Source organism: Hemicordylus capensis, chromosome 2 (genome assembly GCF_027244095.1).
Source record: "Hemicordylus capensis ecotype Gifberg chromosome 2, rHemCap1.1.pri, whole genome shotgun sequence".
Classification (NCBI taxonomy): Eukaryota; Metazoa; Chordata; class Lepidosauria; order Squamata; family Cordylidae; genus Hemicordylus; species Hemicordylus capensis.
Window position 1 is genome coordinate 235889685 of NC_069658.1, and position 22052 is coordinate 235911736.

General features: G+C 47.6%; 2 protein-coding genes across 2 annotated transcripts in view; one reads left to right on the plus strand and one right to left on the minus strand.

The window, feature by feature from the left end:
* The window catches only part of LOC128341972 (zinc finger protein 585A-like), a 40586-nt gene that overhangs the window by 5943 nt on the left and 12591 nt on the right, over nucleotides 1-22052 (minus strand). The gene's annotated exons all lie outside the window — the stretch shown is intronic.
* LOC128341967 (zinc finger protein 202-like) lies at nucleotides 13036-18391 on the plus strand. The gene is made up of 5 exons (XM_053288697.1): nucleotides 13036-13738; nucleotides 14961-15093; nucleotides 17158-17240; nucleotides 17439-17565; nucleotides 18148-18391. The coding sequence occupies exons 1-5, from the start codon at nucleotides 13325-13327 to the stop codon at nucleotides 18270-18272; spliced, it is 882 nt and encodes a 293-aa protein (XP_053144672.1). The 5' UTR covers nucleotides 13036-13324; the 3' UTR covers nucleotides 18273-18391.

Sequence of the window (22052 nt, forward strand, 5' to 3'; positions counted from 1 at the left end):
GTGGCTGGAGTGAAATCAGTCTGTCTTCCTGTCACTTCAGGGCTCCATGCAAAGCTTTGTGTTGGAGCTCTACTCAGGAGGCTCAAGAGAAGCATCTCCAACACACAGGCTAAAGGGGAACCCCTTAGCAGCCCTGGAGTTTCTCAAGAGAGAAGAGGCAAGTCTAAAGACACCCCATGATTCCTTACCCAAGCCAAAGGCGCAGCGGGAAATGACTGGCCTAGCAAGGATGAAGTTGCCGGTTCAAATCCCTGCTGGTATGTTTCCCAGACTATGGGATACACCTCTATTGGCCAGCAGCAAGATAGGAAGATGCTGAAAGACGCCATCTCGCACTGCACAAGAGAAGGCCATGGTCAACCCCTCCTGTATTCTACTAAAGACAACCACAGGGCTGTCAGGAGTCGACACCAACTCAACAGCACACTCTACCTTTATCCTTACCCAGCGCAATGGGGCCTCCGTCATTCTCCTGCACGATCCTTCTGAGCAGCAACTTCTGCCGGGTCACCAACAGAGCTGTCTTGGAATCTTGGAGCTCAGGGGCTGCTTGGGCTAACATCCCATCTGTCTGAAAGAGGAGAAGGCAGCAATAGGGGGGCAGTGTTAAAAAGGCATTTCCTTGCCTCTGTTCCAATTTCAAAACCCTTTGGGCAGTCATTTCAAAGAGAAGGCATCCCTGGGAACAAACTCTCCTAGTCGGACCCTCACAGCACAGAAGGCCCTATAGAAGAAAGCAGAAGAGAAAGAGGATAGCCCCTGTTGACTGACAACAGCGGCACCTTTAAAAAGGAGAGGACGCCTTTATCCGGAGGGGACGGATACAGGAACAGAGGAAACCGCCTCGTAGCGAATCATCCGATTGGACCATCTAGCACAGTATTGTCTACACAGACTGGTGGTAACCTCTCCAAGGTTCTAGGCAGGAATCTCTCTCAGCCCTATCCTGGAGATGCCAGCGAGGGAACCTGGAACCTTCTCCATGCAAACCTGAAGATGCTCTTCCAATCCAGGCCCAGCACTGTATCCTCCAGTGGCTCCTTCTTTTTTTAAATTGTGAGCCATTCTGGGTCACAGTATATTTTTGTATCCCACTTGGAGCACTTTTGTTAAGAAGTGGGATACAAAGCTGTTCTTGTGGTAGCGAGCATGACTTGTCCCCTTAGCTAAGCAGGGTCCACTCTGGTTGCATATGAAAGGGAGACTAGAACTGTGAGCATTGTAAGATATTCCCTGCATGGGATGGGGCTGCTCTGGGAAGAGCAAGAAGGCTTCAAGTTCCCTCCCTGAATTCTCCAAAATAGGGCTGCGAGATTCCTGCCTGCAGCCTTGGACAAGCCGCTGCCAAGCTGTGAAGACAATACTGAGCTAGACAGACCAATGGTCTGTCTCAGTAGATGGCAGCTTCCTAAGTTCCTATGGTAGCTGAACGATCCTGATAACAGAGGCACGGTCCTCTTGCAGCAGTCTCTGAATATGTGTCTCCTAAGATCATCTCTTACGCAGGGGGCCCTAAGGTAACCCACAAGGAACCAGGTCATTTTCAGGCAAGTACATAACAACCACTTGATTGGAATAGTAACCCAACACAGATACTAGAAGGGACTAAAGAGGGAAGAATAGGAGAGGAGCTGGTCTTGTGGTAGCAAGCATGAAATGTTCCCTTGGCTAAGCAGGGTCCACCCTGGTTTGCATTTGAATGGGAGACTGCATTTGAGCACTGTCAGATATCCCCCCTTAGGGAGGGGGCTGCTGGGGGAAGAGCATCTTCCCTAGGGCGATCAGAGTTCAGATCATTTCTGCACAAAACTGGGCAAGTGACAGAACTTATGAGGACAGTGTCCCACACACTTCCAGCCCCTGGAAACGACCAGGATGAAATGCTCTCTCACCTGCTGCTCTTCCTGCTTCTTCTCCTCTGCCTGGCTCAGGAGGAAACCTTCTGCCAGGGCCACCGCCTGCGAACTGGTCTCCGCTCCGCATTCTCTCACCCAGCTCTCCATCTCTGGGGGCAGGATGGCCAGGAACTGCTCCAGGATCACCAGGTCCAGCATCTGAGCTTTCGTGTTTCTCTCTGGCTGCAGCCACTGCTGGCAAAGGTGGTGGAGTCGGCTGCAAACCTCTCGGGGCCCTTCAACTTCCTGGTAGACAAACCGTCTGAATCTCCTGACCTGGACATCTGAGCTGGTGGCGTCTCCTCCCAGGATCTTCTGCACAGTTCTTTCCCAGAATGCCTTATCATTGCCAGACTGAATGGCTGGAGGGCCTTTTTCTGTTCCCTTCCCTGACCCACTCTTTGCTGGGCTTGGCACATCCATGGTCTCTCTAAGATCAGCTTAAGCTCCCATCACATCCAAAAGCTCTTCTTCCTCTAATGCTACTTTGCTGCCCAGGGCTCGAAGAATGTGATAAATCCACCTCTTAGTCACACAACCCCAAGGTAAATTTGCTGGTGGCACTGAAAGTTATTGTAGTTTCCAGACATGCATATAATTGACATTCAAACTCCAGCTTCTCCCTGAGAAAATGGCGAAGAAGAAAAAAACAAGACGACTCAGAGAACATCAAAGACCAACACTGTTTCATCTAACTCCTATTCAGGAACAGTCCCTGCTTCAATTATGTTGGAGGAAGGGTTCTGTATCATTCAAAATCTTCCACAGTTTATTGTCTGGTTCATACAACTGAGCCACACATGGAGAAATTATTTATTGATATAACAGGTTAAAAACCACAATCAGGATGAAGGTTCAAATTTAAAGTTATTTTAAAAGCAAAAATCAGAAAAGTATAAAAACTAAAAACTAATGCACATACCAGATAGAACCAAAGATGGAGCATTAAAAAGCCTCCTTAAAAATGCGTGTCTTTCGTTGTTGTTTTTTAACTGAGGGAGGGAGCATGGAGAAGCTCTTCAGGGAGGGTGTTCCAAGGCTGAGGGGCCACAACTAAAAAGGCCCTGTCTCTAGTACCCGCCAACCATCACAGTTAGACCATCATGGTCCAACCATCACGGTCCATCACGCCCAGCAGTGTGGATTCCTAGTGGTGGTCAGGGGCAATGGAAGGGTTTCTAAGGTCAGTACACTGCAGACCTTTGAAACACTACTTCTCAGCACCAATTGCCACCACCCCATATATTTTCCAGTGCCCAATAGGGGGACAGCTTAGCCCACCCACCAGAATTCCAGGGAAAGACCTTTCAGCCTCAAGACTATGTTAACTTCTACTCTTTCAGATCCTGGGAGCATCCAGCTCAGTCTTCCCTGCTGGGGCTCCTCCAGGGGTCATTAGGGACATGGGAAGCTTGAATTGCTACAGCTGGGTGTGTGTGTGTGTGTGTGTGTGTGTGTGTGCGTGCATGACATCACTGCCTGCCACGGCCCCTCCTATGGGGGGAAGAGCTAGCCCACCCACCAGAATTCCGGGCTAATACCTCCCAGGCTCAGGGCTAGGCTAGGCTTCTTGTCTGGTAGGGCTGCTCCAGGGATGATGATGATGATGAAGAATTCAATTTCTGCACCGCCCTTCCAAAAATGGCTCAGGGTGGTTTACACAGAGAAATAATAAATAAATAAGATGGCTCCCTGTCCCCAAAGGGCTCACATTATATCAAAAACACAAGATAGATACCAATAACAGTCACTGGAGGTACTGTGCTGAGGGTGGATAGGGCCAGTTACTCTCCCCCTGCTAAATAAAGAGAATCACCACGGTAAAAGGTGCCTCTTTGCCCAGTTAGCAAGGGATTAACTGCTAACTAATCATTAGGAACATTGGAAGATGTATTTCGGGGTCAAGGACTGGTAAATTCTTCGTGTGCCGTTTCAAGGACTGCTACATTCCTATGACCAGGCTCAAACTATCAAACTTCAGACACATTATGCGAAGACCCAGCTCCCTTGAGAAGTCCATAATGACGATCAGCCACAAAGAATCTATCTATGTGGTCGCTAGAAGAGGACACCGACTTGATGGCACTCAGTCAATCAATCAATCAATGTTTACCACTGAGCTTTCCGCGTAGAAAGCAAAGCGGAGCTCTTCCTGCCACCATGAGAAAGATCTCTGTGACAAGATCCCAGAGGGAAGCCTGGCTAGAGAACTCCTTCGACGGAGCCACCCTCTCTCTCGGTCCAGCAGCCGATGAGTCACCTTTCCTAGGCCGGCTGCGACATGGAGAGGCTGCCAGCCAGGGACTGAAGCAGGAGTGAGCTCTGCCAGACTGCTGCCCCTGAGCGGCCGCCCCTCCCACTGATGGACCTCTCTCCTCCCGAAGCCTCCTCCTCTGCCTGCCACTTCCTTCCCTGTCGGGTCCCGGCAGGGGAGGGGTCCCTTGTCGCACCTCAGATTTTCACTTCTTGGCACTCACCGGATTCTTCTCCCAAGAAGCTGCTGCTGCTGCTGCTGGCGAGAATTAGAAAAGCCAGACGGGACGGGAAGCTCCTGCTTTCAGAGCCAGCCTTGCGACTCAGCTGGCTCTCTAGGAAGCGCGACTCTCTTCCCTTGCCCAGCGGTCCTCCAGGCCGAGGGGAGGAGTCACTGAAGCGGGATCTTCTCAGGCAGGGGAGAGAAGCGGGGGCGGGGCGGAGTCGAGAGGGCGCCGCGAGACAATCCTTGGCGGGTTCCATGGGCATGGCTGAAAATAGGGCAGCTGCGTGACGTCACTCCGGGGGGGGGCAGCCTCGGAGGCTGCGGGGCGTCCACAGCATCTTTTCCCTTGCTGGAGAATGCAGATGGGGTGTCGTCGGGGTGCGGGGCGGGGGGAATGCAGCAGGGTAGGCGACGGTCCGGTGTAGCGACGGTCTTTCCTACTTCTCAACGAACCCTTAGCATGCTCAGTATGTTCAAATGAGGCTCTTTTTTGTTTTCTACCCAAAACCCATCTCACTCTTTCATTCCTGCTTAAAATAGCGAAGAAAGGCAATCTAGGTTCTGCAGAAAAACATCAGATGTTTTTAAAGATAATGAATTGCATTGTTCAAAAAACCATTCCCAACATCCTGTTTCTGATATTGTTCCCGGGTAAGAGTTTCTGAAATTACAGGGCAAAAGTCTGGGCAACTTAGTGGCTACGAACAGGGAGACGGAGCAGGGGCGTAACAAGCTTGGCTTGTGCCCAGAGACAAGTTTTTAAAATGGGCCCCCACCACCCCCCGTCATCCATCACCGCCTTCCTCTCCTTCTCCTGGCCCAATGTAGACTCTGCTAACTATCCCAACTAGTTAAAAGGTGTAAATTACAGCACAGCAGAACCAAATTTATTGACTGCCTGACCCCCTTGGACTTGAGGCGGTTTACATAATTAAAGCAACAGCAGCAGGGTGGGGGGAAACACACAAACACCCCTAAAAGCCTGGCAGAATAGATAAATTTTCAGAAGTTTCTTAAAGGACAGAAGGGAGGGGCGTTAGGACTCTCAGGAGGCAAGGTATCTCAAATAAATGTGAGGCTGGATGGGATGGGATACAGAACGGGCAGAAAGCAGATTATAATCATGCAGGAAATGAAATGGCCATGAATGGAACCTTGCACAACCACTGACCTTTCTCCAATTTGGGAGAGCTAGGAAGAGAGGCTTCTTCTCCTTCATCATGTATACTTTCAAAAGACCCATAGGATCTCATGTGCCAAGGACAGGTCTGTAATGTTGGAGTGATTTCTCCACTCTCTTACCTAACTTTGCATGTTAAGTGATTAAGAGTCAAAGAACAGCCTTGGATGTTAAAAGGGGCTTGATAAACGGAGCCAAGGAACTGTGAAAAGCACACACTTGTCACTCTTCTCTTGTGTGTGCCTCCCCACTTCTGTTTTCCTAATGGGAGGAGGAAGGCGGAGTGGAGCGTTGCAATTAAAAATGAATAAAGGCCCTTTGCAACGCTCTGCTTCCCCTTCCTCTCTGGGCTTCGCTTTTGTTTCCCTAAACAAAAGGGGGGATTAGGGAAATAAAAGCGAAGCCTGGGTGGGTGGGCAGCCATAATGCCCCAAATAATGAATTAATATGCCCACTGCCAGACATGCAGAGGGCAGGCGGGGGGGGGGGAGTGGGCCATAATGCCCCCAAATGAATCAATGCCAACACGAGCAAAGGCGCGAGCAGCACTCTAAAGCTGCCGTAGCTCCTCCATCTCCATAACAGAAGAACTGAGTTTCTTCGAAGTGGCTGGCTAGCCTGGTGGCTAGAGAGGCTACAATTGACCTCCTCTCTACCTCCAAGAAGCAGAGCCGAACCACCCAATCATGTGCCTGCCTTTCCTTCTTTATCATCTGGGGTGCCGCCAGCCAATGAAGGAGGAGGAGCTGACAAGGGAAAAGGGTGGGGAGGGGGAGGGGAGGAGGGCAAGGAAATACAGCGCGCTCGAATGAACATGGAGGATTTTTTAAGATAAAAACAATCAAATAATTCAAATCGAAGGAGCTATGGCAGGCACTGGGTGGGGGGAGCCACGTGACATGTCTCTGGAGGGCCCCCCCAGAGGCCAGGGCCCCTAGACAGCTGCCTCCCCTTGCCCGATCATAGTTACTCCCCTGAGACTGAGTATGAGCAAACTCCGAAAATCAGGAGAAGGAGAAAGTAGTGAAATCTGATGTGGTAGGGGAGAATAAAGCTAGCCTGTCAGAAAACCCACAGGGAAGGGTTCGCAGCATGTGTGTGATGTATGCCGCGCACGGCGCCACGATGGGGGCATGCGTACTCTTCTTTACTGGACTTCCGGGCAACGACGGGGGCAGGGGCGGCAGGGAGGAACGCTGCCGCCCCCAAAACTTCGTTTTTAAAAGCAGCGCCGGAGGGGGAAGAGCAGCGAGAGGGGTAAGGTTCTTACCCCCCGCCCTTAAAGGTAGACCCCCCCCAAGTGCCGGACCGGTCCGGTTCCGAACCGGTTCGGAGGCTTCTAACATGGCCTCCGAACCAGTTCGTGCACATCCCTAGATGCAAATACCATTTTTCAACAAAAGTTCCCAATACGGCTAACATAGAAAAATTTAAAAAACCACCCCAAACTGGATCCCTTTCCCAAAATGCTCACAATCTAAAAACCAAACATAACATAACAGCATTGTTGCTGCTTCCTCTGTCCTTTTTGCTAAGCGAGGGCGAAGGAGGAGGGTTGGTTTTCATTTTGCTTCCTGTGTACATTACATAGGAACATAGGATGCTGCCATATACTGAGTCAGACCATTGGTCTATCTAGCCCAGTACTGTCTTCACAGACTGGCAGTGGCTTCTCCAAAGTTGCAGGCAGGAATCTCTCTCAGCCCTATCTTGGAGAAGCCAGGGAGGGAACTTGCAACCTTCTGCTCTTCCCAGAGCCGCTCCACCCTCTGAGAGGAATATCTCATAGTGCTCACACATGAAGTCTCCCTTCCATATGCAAGCAGGGTGGACCCTGCTTAGCTAAGGGGACAAGAAGACCAGCTCTCCTCTCCTACATTCACGAATCTAGCCCACATAACCTGTTTGAAGGAAGCCAGTCCTGGTTTCTGGGGAAGTAGCTCAGAAGCAGGAGCTCTGTCTTATCAGTGTTCCTCACCCACCCCATCTCCCCCTCTCTGCATGTGGGGTGCAGGGAAGCCTCAAGACCTGAAATGGAGGGAAGGAAATGCTAGAGGGACAGGGTAGGGGGCTTTGGAAAGACCTGGGAAAGAGAGGCCAAGCTGCAGGGAGGAGCTCTCTAGCACCTACTTTGCATGCAGACAGAGGCGTAACTAGGGAAAACGGCGCCCGGGGCAAGCATTGAAATCCCCCCCCCCCGGCTGCCCCCTTAGCTAAGCAGGGTCCACCCTGGTTTGCATTTGAATGGGAGACTAGAAGTGTGAGCACTGGAAGCTATTCCCCTCAGGAGGTGGAGCCACTCTGGGAAGAGCATCTAGGTCCCAAGTTCCCTCCATGGCAGCATCTCCAAGATAGGGCTGCAAGAGACTCCTGCCTGCAACCTTGGAGAAGCCGCTGCCAGACTGGGTAGATAATACTGAGCTAGATAGACCAATGGTCTGACTCAGTATATGGCAGCTTCCTATGTTCCTAAATACTACTGCAGCACACACACAAGACACCTGTCCCATCCTGACACTCAGCCAACTTCCATAATCAAAATCCTAGACACACACACACACACACACACACACACCACAACTGCCTACTCCTAGATTTACAAGGAATACAAGCCACACCTAATGGCACAGAAGGGAAGTAACTTGCCTAGGGAGCAAAAGGTTGCGGGTTCAAATGGAAACACCTATATAGGACTGCCAACTCTGACTGAAGCGATATGTGGGGGAACCCCCCCCCTCCAATATTTCACAATATCAAGCCATTTACATCTCTAGGATAGTTTTCAATAGTATCCTGGAGATTCATGCCATTTCCTGGAGATTCATGCCAACTACATCCATGACGGTATTTGCTGCAAAAAGTGGAGTCATACTCACAGAAATGGTCACTGCATGTCCCTCATGAAACAATCTTTCTTCACAAGGGCAAACATGTGTGTTAAGAAATTGAATAGTACAAACAAACCATAATTTTATCTTTATGTATACACACACATACACACGCAGAAGTGTGGCAGATAAGGATAAACACACACACAGAGAAACAGTGTTTATATATATATATATATACACACACACAAGTTATTTGAGGCCCGTTAAATAACGGGCGCTAGTAACAGGCGCTCCGGGGCCCCCACCGCCATTCCCCCTCCCCCCGCCGCCAGCCTCCATGCTGCGGCCGGTCTCCCCGCCCGGGCAAGGGCCCCAAGGTCTCCCCCCTGCCCGGCTTCGGCGGCGCCGCCACCTTGGCTGGCTTCCCCCGCTGCCTGTTCCCCCCGCCCGGCTTCAGCCATGGCTCCGCTGCCGCCTCAGCCAGTTTCCCCCGCCGCCTCTTCCCAACATGGCTGCCCATGTCTGGGCAGCCATATCTTTCACGCACGTTCTGGGCATGCGCTCTGCGCATGCCCAGAACGGCCGTGAAAGACACGGGCCGAAGGACATGGGCGCACACACTAACACTTTATTATAGAGGAGACCGACAGATAGATAGATAGATAGATAGATAGATAGATAGATAGATATCTGCCAGAACCTACATTTTCAGTTATAGCTTTTGCATTCAAATACATTCAGTTAGAGAGAGAAAGAGGGAGAGATTTAAAATAAGATCATTAAAAGTAAGCAAATCTGTATGTATTGTCTGTGCACAAAATCCTCAACATTTTCAAATAACATATTAATAGAAAAATACAATTATTGAGATTGTCTGGGAAAACATCTTGCCCTAGAAAATATGAAAGCACCGTGTTCAAAGGACATGGAAAATAAACCCCCTTTCTTTATAGACCTGTCCCCATGGGATTTGGCATAAGACAGACTAGAGAATTTCTAAGAAATGTCAGGTTTTCTTTGCTGGCGTATTTTTTACTTTGTTCTGAACAGAAACAACTTTGGCTCAAAAGGTAAATTCCATTGACTGTAGATTTTACTAAATGCAAGTTTAGTAGTGCAAGCAAAGGGAAACCGAGAGTGTACTAAATAGGATTACGTTTTACAATCCCTTTCTTCCCCCTTCGTTTTTTTGATAAGCACTTAAGAGAAGCCTATTCACTGGAAGCTGCCAGTTCTTTTATTTACAATGAGAACAGATTGGGAAGACTAGAGAAAATGTGTGTGGCAAATTAGGGTGAACTCAGTGGCCTGAATAGTAAATGCGAGGGGAAAGGACGCGCAGAGAGAGACACGTATCCTGTCCTTTCCCTCCTGGGAATCAATCCCTGACCCACTTACGCTGCTCTCCCCAGCAGAGGCCCCTGCTTGCTGGAAGACCCCAGACCCCAGGCTGAGCTCTTGGGGAAAATGAGCGAGGATCCGATTTCACCACCGAGCATGGCAAAGACATCGGGACAAGCAAACGAAGCGTGCTAAATGAAAGCATTCGCCGCAGCCTCTTAGAAAGGGCGGCTAACACTGCCGGGCGGAACTGTAGTTTATTCCAGGCTTCCATGCCAGTAGCTGACGACTTACGGTAACAGAGCGGCACCAAACTTTCTATATAAGGCGGCATAGGAAAGGCAGCAACGGCTCCGGGGGTCCCCGCCGCCGCGGGCGTCTCCAAGGCGCACCAGAGAGAGGCCAACCGCGAAGCCAGGGGGATTGAAAAACACACACCTTGTTCAGTTGTAGTGACCACCGCCACGCTTCTTTAGCGTGCGACTCTCGTCCACCCGCCGCCCGCCCGCCGAATCTTGGCTGTCCGTGCCGCTGCCGGCCGGGTCAGTGTCCGTGAGTCCTGCAGGCTGCAGCCCCAGCAACAATGCTCGGCTCGCCGTCGCCTCTCCGTCCTCTCCTCCGCTCCGCGACCGCCACGTGCAAACCGAGCTCAGCTGGGACTGGGAGGACGGAGATGCACATGCACTGCACGCACGCGCAGCGCGACTTGGCATGCCGGCCGAGTCGCGCATGCGCAGTGACTAGCAATAGCAATAGCAAAAGCACTTACATTTATATACCGCTCTATAGTCGGAGCTCTCTAAGCGGTTTACAATGATATTTTTTTTTAGCATATTGCCCCCAACATTCTGGGTACTCATTTTACCGACCTCGGAAGGTTGGAAGGCTGAGTCAACCTTGAGCCCCTGGTCAGGATCGAACTTGTAACCTTCCGGTTACAGGGCGGCAGTTTTACCACTGCGCCACCAGGGGCTCATACCACTGCGTCACCAGGGGCTCTTTCCAGCAGAGAGTGAGCATTAAAGGCACCCGCCTCGGCGCCTGCCACCAAGCCAGCCAGCCAGCAGCAATGCCAAATTAGGGGGGAGGACTGCTTGTGGGAGGGGAGGGGGCGCCAATGCGCTCCACTTGACTGCTGCTGCGGCTGAGCTGCAGAAATGCGTATTACAAAAAAAATTTAAAAAAAAAATGGGGGATCGGCACGGGGGTCATAGCGGCGCCCCGCACGTGACCCGCAACAATGGCGCCGGGGGACGTGCCCCCCCTGCCCCCCTATCGTTACGCCCCTGCATGCAGAAGGTCCCGAGTTCAGAGCTGACCTTATGGTATTGAGCATTGCTAAGCAAAGTTCCCCTTGGTTTGCATTTCAGTGGGTGACCATATGTGAGCACTGTCTGCTGTAAGCTATTTCCTTCGAGCAGGAGTTCCCAAGCTGTGGTACTCCAGTCGTGGAACTACAACTCCCATGATCCCCAACTACACTTTATTGTAGCTTGGGGTTATGGTAGTTCAGCAACATTTGGAGTGCCACAGATTGGGAACCCCGGCCTTAGAGGATGGGGCCACAGCACAGCGGAAGAGCTTTTGCCTGCAAAAGGTCCCAGCTTCACTCCCTGGCATCTTCAAGACAGGCGGAGAGAGACTCCTGCCTGGAACCATTGAGAGCCATAGCCAATCAGTGTAGACAACACTAAGCTAAATGGACCAATGGTCTGCCTTGGTATAAGGGAGCTTTCTATGTTGCTAGTCCCTGCTAGCCTCTCCAGGTAGCAGAATTGGGTAAAACCTCTGTTTGAAATCTAAGACATGCCTCCCACTGCTGCGCAGGAATGACTGGGCAAAAAAGAGTGATGGTGCAGTCAAGTCTGACTGATAAACCTAGGATTGATTCCTAGGTTGTGGAACGTGCTCCCTGTGGATAGAAGAGGATTTTCTTCCTTGGAGGCCTTCAAGAGAACCTTAAGGACCCATCTTTTTAGCCTGGCTTTTAATGATATCTAGTTCTAGTTTTAAATGAGTTTTAACCTAGTTTGAATGTTTTTGATTTTAATTGTTGTATTATTGTGTATTTTTTTATTAATATGTAAACCTCCCTGAGCCACTTAAGAACATGAGAACATAAGAACAGCACTGCTGGATCAGGCCCAAGGCCCATCTACTCCAGCATCCTGTTTCGCACAGTGGCCCACCAGATGGAGGAGAGCTGGTCTTGTGGTAGCAAGCATGACTTGCCCCCTTAACTAAGCAGGGTCCACACTCCCTGATTGCATATGAATGGGAGACTAGAAGTGTGCGCACTGTGAGATATTCCCCTCAGGGGATGGAGCCGCTCTGGGAAGAGCAAGAAGGTTTCAAGTTGCCTCCCTGGCATCTCCAAGATAGGGCTGAGAGAGATTCCTTCCTTCAGCCTTGGAGAAGCCGCTGCCAGTCTTTGAAGACAATACTGAGCTAGATAGACTAATAGTCAGACTCAGTATATGGCAGCTTCCTATGCCCCTGGGAAGCCCGCAGGCAAGAGCTGAGGGCATGCCCTCTCTCCTGCCATTATTCCCCCACAACTGGTATTGTGCCAGTTGTGAGGGAATAACATCCTGCCTCTGAGCCTGAAGGTGGTCCTATTGACCTCAGTAGCCTGTGATAGACCTGTCCTCCATGAATTTGTCCAAACCCCTTTTAAAGCCATCCAAGTTGGTGACTTCCACCACATCTTGTGGCACTTTAGGAAGGGTGGTATATAAAATTGAATGAATGAATAAACATACAAACCCAAGTGAGGCATACAGCTCATTTTCTACAACCCAGAAAACCTTCTTGCTCTGCCTTTGGAGCATGTCCCAGTTATAGGAGGAGGACCTGAGCAGAATGAATGTGAGGGGTGGGGACACATTGAGGGTAATGGGCCGTAATTAGCAATGTTAATCATCTTTAATAAATTAAGCGTTTAAACTCTTGAAATCGTATCATGTAATCAATCAACTATAGATAAAGTTCACCACCCTGATGAGGAGAGAAACCTCCAGACCTGCTCCCCTGCCTTCCTTGCTGCTGATCATCCACACAGCAGAGTGATAGGAACTTGCTTTCTGCCCATCCATGGCAGGCAAGGCACAGGCATAAAGTGAATTTCAGCATGGGGGAAGAAGCCCCCTCTGAAGTTATAATTGTCTTACAAAATATCCAAATCCATAAACAAAGGGAGAGACAAGCTTCCATCCCATCAAGTTAAGGAGGAAGAGGATTGCATGTAAAGGTTCTTGATTGTGAAATGGGGAGAAGAAAACAGGAAACATTTTGTCTTCCTGTTTCCATCAGTTGTCTGAATCAAATGTTGAACTGTCTGAGCTTTTGAATTTCACAGAACTGTCTTCACTTCCCTTAAAGAAAGAAGAGAGAAGCTTAACAGAGAGAAGCTGACTTTCATTGTAAATTATATGCTTGCCCATAGACTACAATTACTTCTACCACCATGAGCAAAGACTCCTGGGCCTTGGATGTCTAAGCAGTGGTCACCTCGCACTCTTCTTGCCCTGGCAAAGTAGCATTAGAGCAAGGAGACATTTTGGCTGTGCTGAGAGCTTCATTTGCACACAGAAAGAAAATGGATTTGCAAATCCCAGCCATTAATAAACCAAGGAATGAAGAAGAAAAAGGCCCTCCAGTCATCCAGCCTGGTAGTGATGGAGAATGCTGGGAAGATGCCATGCAAAGGGTCCTGGGAGGAGAGAACACCTGCTCAGATGTCTGGCGCCAGAGATTCAGGCAGTTCTGCTACCAGGAGGGAAAAGCCCCCCGAGAGATTTGCAGCCAACTCCACAGTCTTTGCTATCAGTGGCTGAAGCCAGAAAAGCTCACAAAAGCTCAGATGCTGGACCTGGTGATCCTGGAGCAGTTCCTGACCATCCTGCCCCCAGAGATGGAGAGCTGGGTGAGAGAATGTGGAGCGGAGACCAGTTCCCAGGCAGAAGGTTTCCTCCAGAGCCAGGCAGATGCTAACAAGGAAGAAGAGCAGCAGGTGAGAGTGTTTTCTTCTTGTGGTTCCCAGCAGGTGATATCCTAAAAATACAGGATATATAAAGTATGGGATGATATCCTAAAAGTGTCCCCAGTTGCCAGCAAAATTGCTACATTTGCAGTAGAAGCTGCAGAAAGGCAAGGAATGCATACAGGAGCTGTGTCAGCTTCTTCCACTCCTTCTATTTCCCCACTTGGTAAGTTTTAAGGAAACATCTGAGAAACCCTGATCTGGTCCTGGTACACAGATCTTCGTGATCTTGCCTGCCAAAGTCAAGTTTAGTAGATTGCGGGGCTTGGAAGGAGATGTAAGCATAGGAGGAGACCTAAGTTCACAGAGATTCAAGACTGCTGCCCCCTTGGCCTTTGCCAGCCCTATCCAACACTCAGCCTCTGTTGCCAGCAGGGAAGTGCCTCTGGCTCTGTTCACAGCCAAATTATCTCTTTCCCTGGAACTTCATCATCCATGTGTCTTCTGTTGTCCCCAGAAGGGCCTTCTCGACTGGGACTCCCACCGTTGGGATACTATCCCCGTGGATGCCCAACTACTGCCTGCTCTCATGTCTCTGGCACCAGGCAAAACTCTCTTTGTCGTCTTAGTCACTTATAAAACATTGCCTGGTTTCATTTTATTCAGCCTTCTGATGTGATTGTTTTGAACTTTGACACTACTTTCAATCTCTTTGAATTGGCTGCAATGAAATACTTGTACTGAAGGGGTGGGAGGTAAAGCCAAAGGACCGCCTGCTTGACAAGATCAACAGAGGGGGCTCTGCTCTGGTGGCCGATGGTGAGAGAGGCTCAGTTATCGAACACCTGGGACAGGGCCTTCTTAGTCATTGCCCCCAGGCTTTGGAACACTCTCCCGGCTGGCATCCACTCCTCGGTCTCCATGTCAGCTTTTAGGAAACAAGTCCTGTAAAGACATGGCGCTTCACACAGACTTTTAAATAAAAGTATTGTTTTTATTGCTGTTGCTTTGTGTTTTTATATATTATTGTTGTTTGTAATGGGTTTTTAAATTTGTAAATAGAGATATTATTTTTCATATTTATATTATCTGTACTTTTGTATTTTAATTATGTATTGTTTTAATTATATTGTAAACCATGTTGATATTATTTTAATTGAAAGCAGTATATGAATAGAACAAATACATAAATGTCATCAAAACAACTGAATTCATTTCTTCCATAACCCATCTTTGCTTTCTCCTGTTTCAGACACGGGAGATGTTAGCCAAAGTGGTCCCCGATCTCCCGATGAAGGAGCCTTTTCTGTCTGACACCAGGCAGAGGCCGCTGTTCAGGTGGATTGTGCAGGAGGAGGAGGAGGATGGCGGTATCACCTCTCTAGGTAAGGGTGAATGGGGTTATTTTTACTTGGCCTCTCTCTCTTGAAGTCCGTGGACTCTTCCGTTTCTTTCAGCGTGGGTGTGGAAGATACACCTCTCTAGCCCCTCTCATGTGTTCAGCATTTTCAGAATATCACTCCCAACCAGAATTTGAATTATGCCTAAAGACACTGTGGAGATAGACTGATTTCACTCCAGCCATTGAAATGTAAAATGCACCAAAAAAACCCCTTTCAGCTTAACATGTTGCTTTAAGGGCCTTCTGTGTTCACTCAAGGTCCAAAATACTGCTCAATATTAATATTAATATTACTTTATGCTTCTTGATATTAATAAGCATTATTTAGGCAAGATGGATGTGGAATGGTATCTTCTTATAATTATTTATTTATTCGATTTTTATACCACCTTTCCAAAGTGGCTCAGGGTGGTTTACAACTAAAACAAAACCAATTAAAATCAGTAACAATTAAAACAGAAATTATAAAACAGAAATTAACAATGAAAACATCATTAAAAAACAATTAAACAATCAGAACGATTAAAAAACCCTGAAAACCAGGTTACAACATTAAAACCAATTACAACTATTTAAAAACCATGGAAGGCCATTGCAGGGTTGCAATGCGTTCTATGTGGGGCTGCCTTTGTACGTAGTCCAGAAACTTCAGTTAGTTCAGAATGCAACAGCCAGATCGGTCTCTGGGGCAATCCAGAGAGACCATATTATGCCTGTTTTGAAACAGTTACACTGGCTTCCGATATGTTTCCAGGCAAAATACAAAAGTGCTGATTATTACCTTTAAAGTTCTGAATGGCTTAGGTTTGAGTTATCTTAGAGAGTGCCTGCTTCTGCATGATCCCCACCACACCTTAAGGTCATCTGAAGAAGTCCGTCACCAGTTACCACCGGTTTGTCTGGTGGCGACTCAGAGGCAGGCCTTCTCTGTAGTTGCTCCTGGCCTATGGAATGCACGCCCAGCAGAAATCCGTTATTTGAATCTGTTACTGTCTTTCAGGAGAGCCCTTAAAACCAATCTGTGTGGCCTGGTCTTCCAGGATTTTTAAACTGCTGTAAACTGTTTTAAAATTGTTCTAAATCGTTGCCCTGGTTTTTCCAGGGTTCTAAAATTTTGTTTGTTTATTTATTTATAATAATAATAATAATAATAATAATTCTATTTCTATACCTCCCTTCCAAAAGTGGCTCAGGGCGGTTTACACAGAGAAACAACAAATAAATAAGATGGATCCCTGTCCCCAAAGGGCTCACAATTTAAAAAAGAAACAGCTGTTTGAATGTTTAATTGGTTTTATTCTGTTTTTACAGTTTTGATTTTAATTGTTAACTGGGTTTAATTGTTTTTATTATGTTGTAAACTGCCCTGAGCCAATTTGGAAGGGTGGTATATAAATCGAATAAATTTTTATTTATTGTTAAATTGTTAAGGAAATCCCAAGATAAATAAATAAATATCCTGTATAATCTTAACATGTATATGAAGCTTGAGGCAGATCAGTTAGGTGGTTTACAAGTTAGCCCACCTCCCCCACGAAAGTTTATGCATCTGCCATCTTGAATTATGGAGCAGGACGTCATCACAGAACATGCTGTTGAGGTGTCCCTTTGTGGCACTACAGCCGTATCAAATTTGGTGCAGATCAGTCTGAGCATTGCAAAGTAATTATGGGACATAGCCCCCATCCCCCCACACAGCAAGGAGATCTCATAAGACTACTCCCCAAGAGGAAAGTAGGCTAAAGATGGCAATCCGTCAAACTACTGGAATCATTTGTCCTATAAAGAAGCCATTCCTTAGCCTTTCTACCTCAAAACCGGCATGGGGCATCCTCAGTCCACCTCTCCTACCCTGCAAAGTTTCAAAATTCATCAGTTGATCAGTTTTCTAACTACAAGCTATAGCACCAACATCCTTCCTCATTTCTGATCAGAATCACTATGGTTCCTCATAATGGCAGAGTCATTAGAATCTGTCTCATCTTTAACATAGAGCAACAAAGAGAAAGAAACTATCTTCCCATCTCTTTTTTCCCCTCCCTCACAGGTAGTGGAATGAAACTGGCAACTCCTAGGCCTTCTCTTCTTGGTGACAGAGTGGAAACAGTTGCTGTGCAATCACCGGATCAGGCAGGAGAAGAATCCTTGGAGAAACAGTGGGCCTCGCATCTATCTGGACTGAAAGAATGTCTCTCTTCCCTTTGGCCAGAAGCTACCCACTGGGAAGACTCTGAAGACCATGAAGAAACACTTGCATCTGACAAGAACCTCCAGCCTCTGCATTTCTTGGAATAACTCTTTAGAGAAAATGCTTTATCTATCTTTCAGGGTCCAGTGACCTTGAAGGAGGTGTCTGTGTGTTTCTCCAAAGAGGAGTGGGCTCTGCTGGATCCAGCCCAAAGGGCTCTGCACAAAGAAGTCATGGTGGAGATTACTGGGCATCTGGCCTGGTTGGGTAAGGCTCCCTCTTTCCTTTGGTTGTTGGATGTGGAAAGCAGGAATGGCTGCTATTGGCAGACTGTATTAATGCAAAGTTCTTATGGAGAATCTCGGTGGCTGCTCCCATGTTCCTGTTTTGATTTTTTTTTAGAGTCCCAACCAGAGCCTACAAGGTGACATACATAAAGCTCTAAAAATAATGGTAAAACACTCCCATTCTCCTCTTTGAACTTGGCAGTGTGAGCTAGGTATGTGAACGGATGTCGCTCAAATAGATTAGAATTAGAATTTGGTAAAATTTGACCGAATGCGATTCAACTATGGGCAAATTTGAATCAATATGAACGAATCTCTACTCTTCAGTGGTTTTGAACTCTATTTGATTCATATTAGATTCAAATTTGAATCTATTTGAGTGAGATTTGTGCAAATGGCTGTCAGTTATTGCTGGTCAACACAGGATGGTTAATAAGAGTCGGGATTTGCCTCCACTATAAATCTTTTCTATGGTCTTATTCACACAGCAGTTAATTGGGTGTGTTCCCTAATTTGGGGCTCGGTTCCCTCCACTCCAAATTTTCTCCCTTTATTCCTGCAGATGATATGAAGGAGAAAGAGAAGGAGGACGAACTACCGATAAGGAGAACTGAAATAAAACAGGAGATGAGGAGAAAGACCTCTGCTTCTGAAGGGACAGACTTGGAGGCAGTTTCAGTCCCTTAAGAATATCATAGAGGAGACAGAAGGAGAGAGAGATCTCTACATGTAAAGATCTTATCTGGTCAATCACATATTAGCAGACAGCACAGAATCCACACAGGAGAGAAACCATATACATGCTCAAAGTGCGGAAAGAACTTCAAACGCAGGGAAAGCCTTCCTAGACATCAAAGAGTCCACACTGGAGAGAAACCATATCATTGCTCAGAGTGTGGCAAGAGCTTCATCCAAAGATCAGGACTGACCGTCCATCAGAGAAGCCACACAGGAGAGAAACCGTACGCATGTTTAGAATGTGGCAAGAGCTTCAGTCGCAGCTATAACCTTACTTCCCATCAAAGAATCCACACAGGAGAGAAACCATATCAATGCTTGGGAGTGTGGAAAGAGTTTTAGTTGCAAAAATAAGCTCAGATGGATTAGCTGAGTCTTGTGAGTGCACACAGCAGTGTGATGACAGCCCCAACAGGGTAGAGGGGTGGGAGTCCCCATCTGACATACTGACAGAAAGCCAGAAGTTTGGAAAAGTCCAGATCCAAGTCCAATCACAACAGGAAGTAGATGGATTGGTCGTGGCTCAACTGAATACCCCTGAAAGCAGTTATTTGAGAAGTACAAAAGTACAGGTAAAACCTCTCAGGGACAGCACTAGCCAGATCATGCTTTGCCCAAGAGAGCTGTGTCAGAGAAATGAAGCCACTAAATTAGAAGAGGGAAACAAACCAGGAGGATCCATTCAAGAGATCTTTGGAGGAAGTAATTGTAGTGTAAATAAAAGACCCATTGATCCAGGAGGGGTTGAGTAAGGCACACACTCGCCCCACCCACCCACAGGACATTTGGGCACATTTTTGCAAAACCAGAGATCACAGGAGCCAAGTTAGTTGAGCAGACACTAGCAGCACAAAAACCATGATCCCCTGGAGCAAGAGGGGGAAACTTGGCACAGCTACAGCTGTTACAGCTCAGGATGCATTTAGTCAAAGCCACCTAGACACTGGCATCCAAAGGGTCAGATAATTGAAGAAACAGAGGGCAACCACCCCCACTGATTTCTCTTCAGATATCTGCACATTGCTTTTCTCTTAAAAGTTACTCCTCCTGATCATCCCTTCTATTCCTAGCCCCTCTATTCCTCTGCACCTTACCTGCTTGCTAGAGCTCCCCGTCTCCCCTCTTTGTCCAGTCTGGTGAGAGGCCATGGCGAGCAGACAGAGAGAGAGGGCTGAGAGGAGATTGAGAAAAGACTGAGGGAAGAATTGTTTCTAATCACCCTACACCCTGTTCCTGATGAGACATGCCCATTTCCTCCTGATGGCTACAAGGCACGCCAATCCTGAAGAGTAGGCCACCCATTTAGCCTTGATTACACAGCTTGAAGATCCTCCTGATTTTCAGGGACCCTGCCCACTCTGCCACTCCTAGGCCACAGACTGAACCCCAAGACAGACTGCGCACCCCAATTGCAACGATCCCTAGCTCCTGAAACCCCCACGACCTACACTGAACAATAGATGTCAGCAGGAACTATCATTTTCCAATGCTTGCGAAGACAGAATAAATCAAGAGGGGAAAAGGCAGACAGAAAATGAACATGTTTTCTTCTGCATTGTGCCTGGTTTGGGCACTCATTCTGTGTCACTGTATATTTTGCCTTATTCTCCTAACTCCTTCCCCAGCCTGAACACTGAAGTCCTTTGCAAAATGTATCTGTGCATATGCATTCATGTTGTACACTCAGTCCTTGCAAAATCTATCTGTCTGCACATATTTACTTATGTTGTACTTATGGGCTTAGTCTATGTGCTAGAGTTCCTAGATGTTGGGTTTATAGGAGTGTATAATTGATTGGGTGTATATTGGATGGAGGGTATATAGATTTAAATGTATTAAAGCACTTGGCCTCTTGGATTGCAGGACTGCACTCTGTGTGGACCCCTGTGAGCTGGGAAAGCCAAGGACAAAGGGCAATTGACAGACCTCTGTTGCTGTGGGATCTGTGAGGTTGTAAACTCTGCCACAGTTGAAGGCAAATGCTTGGCAAACTATCTGGCCATGAATAAAATGCTCTCTCAGACACGTCTTGTGTGACTACAGCCAATGTGACTGTGAGATGTACTCAAAAGAAACTGGACAAGAGGGGGTGCTCCCTTCTGATCCACACTCTAGATCACAACAGCAATATTGAGGATATGTTTATCTTTAAACTACTACCCCAACTGCACAAAAGGTGCAGCAGTGGAGGACTCTGCATTGGAGCGCCTGTTCCACACAACCTGGTTCTAAAAGATGCAACTGCATCTGCTGGTGAATTTTTGAAAAGCCCTACTGGGTCAGCTACTGTCAGAAGCAGGGACAGCTACTGAGACTGTCCACTGTCCACTGTCCACTGTCTTGTGAACATGCAACCAGGGCAAACAATCATTACTATGAGTTTGGCCTACGTATTGTCTGTCTTAAGTTTGCTTATCTTATAAATGTTGCCTTAGGCAAAAATGTATAAGAAGAGGGGGAAATATGTTGGAGACACACACACACACCCCACCGACCCCAACATTAAACTCAGAGCCACCAACCCAGAATTATATGGAACCCAGGCCTGTGTCTGATTCCATTTCATAAGAGTTCAATTCAATGCCTGAACTCAAGGTGAACTGACACTCTGGTCTCTTGCCTGCCTCATGTACTGCTCTGTGAAGGAGGAGGCAATCCAGCATTGTATTGTGAAATGGGCACTCACAGAAACACAAGGGCTAGGCCTGAGCTAATCAATATGCTAAAATGTAACTCATTATCAGATAATGTCTGTGGAAGAGGCCAGGGGCTGATCTCCCGTTTCCTGTTGCAAGAAGTCTATGTTAATCTTTGTCAATGATTGACTCAATGGCTCTCCATAGATACTCAACATAGGTAAATGCACACAAATCAAACACCTATAGACTTTAATTCTTACTTTACTAACACTTTTTAAACACCTTTTGGGATCAGACTAGCCAATCTGGGACAAGAGAAGATGCCCATTTGCAGCTCAGAGATGCTGATTTGTTTTGGGCAATGTCCCCCCCCCGACCCTTTCTAAGCTCACAGCTTACAGAAGATGGGATTCAGATCTCTCTGGACCGGCCAATGTCCTGAATAATTAAAAGACATTATCCAGAAGGTAGCAGCAAGTTGTCACCTTTTGGGACCCAGGAAAGATGATGGGAGATCAAAGGAAGATACAACTATAAAGAATAGCTTACTGGACAGAGAAGTGGCAGTCTCTTGCCTACACGCAGTCTTGGGCCTACAAGCAAGATCTGCTCATGAGCAATCCAAGGGTTTTCTGCCCAAGCCGCGGGGCTAGAGGCAGGAACTCTTTCCACGGGAGAAGGGACTGTCTGTGACTTCCACTGCGCAGTGAGAAGTCAAGACTTCCCCAGCCATGGTGCTCTGACTCTCAGCCGTGCTCTGAGCAAACTGCATGCTTGATCTAAAAGCTCCTGTCTCCAGCCAAAAGCTTCTCTCCTTCAGCTGAAAGCTCCACCATTCTCAAGCCTCTGATCCTGGTAATATGCCACCCCACAAGCCTTGGATCCCTACTTTCCTCCTCCTTACTAATCACTGTTACACCCTTCCTGAGCCCCCCTCCTTCCTCCTCCTTCTTTCTCTGCTTCTCTCTAAATGTTTTATTTAGGATTTGTTAGATTATTAGATATCTGTAATTACTGATTGCACACACATATGTTAGTTAGGCACATTACACTACACCCTGAATCAGAAACATGTTTTTAATGTGGATTA

Excerpts from the sequence above, each read along its gene's own strand:
- LOC128341967 (XM_053288697.1), top strand. The coding sequence starts at position 13,325 with ATGGATTTGCAAATCCCAGCCATTAATAAACCAAGGAATGAAGAAGAA. Across the intron at positions 13,739-14,960 it reads ACAAGGAAGAAGAGCAGCAG|ACACGGGAGATGTTAGCCAA; the intron begins GTGAGAGTGTTT and ends CTCCTGTTTCAG. Across the intron at positions 17,566-18,147 it reads TGGGCATCTGGCCTGGTTGG|ATGATATGAAGGAGAAAGAG; the intron begins GTAAGGCTCCCT and ends TTATTCCTGCAG.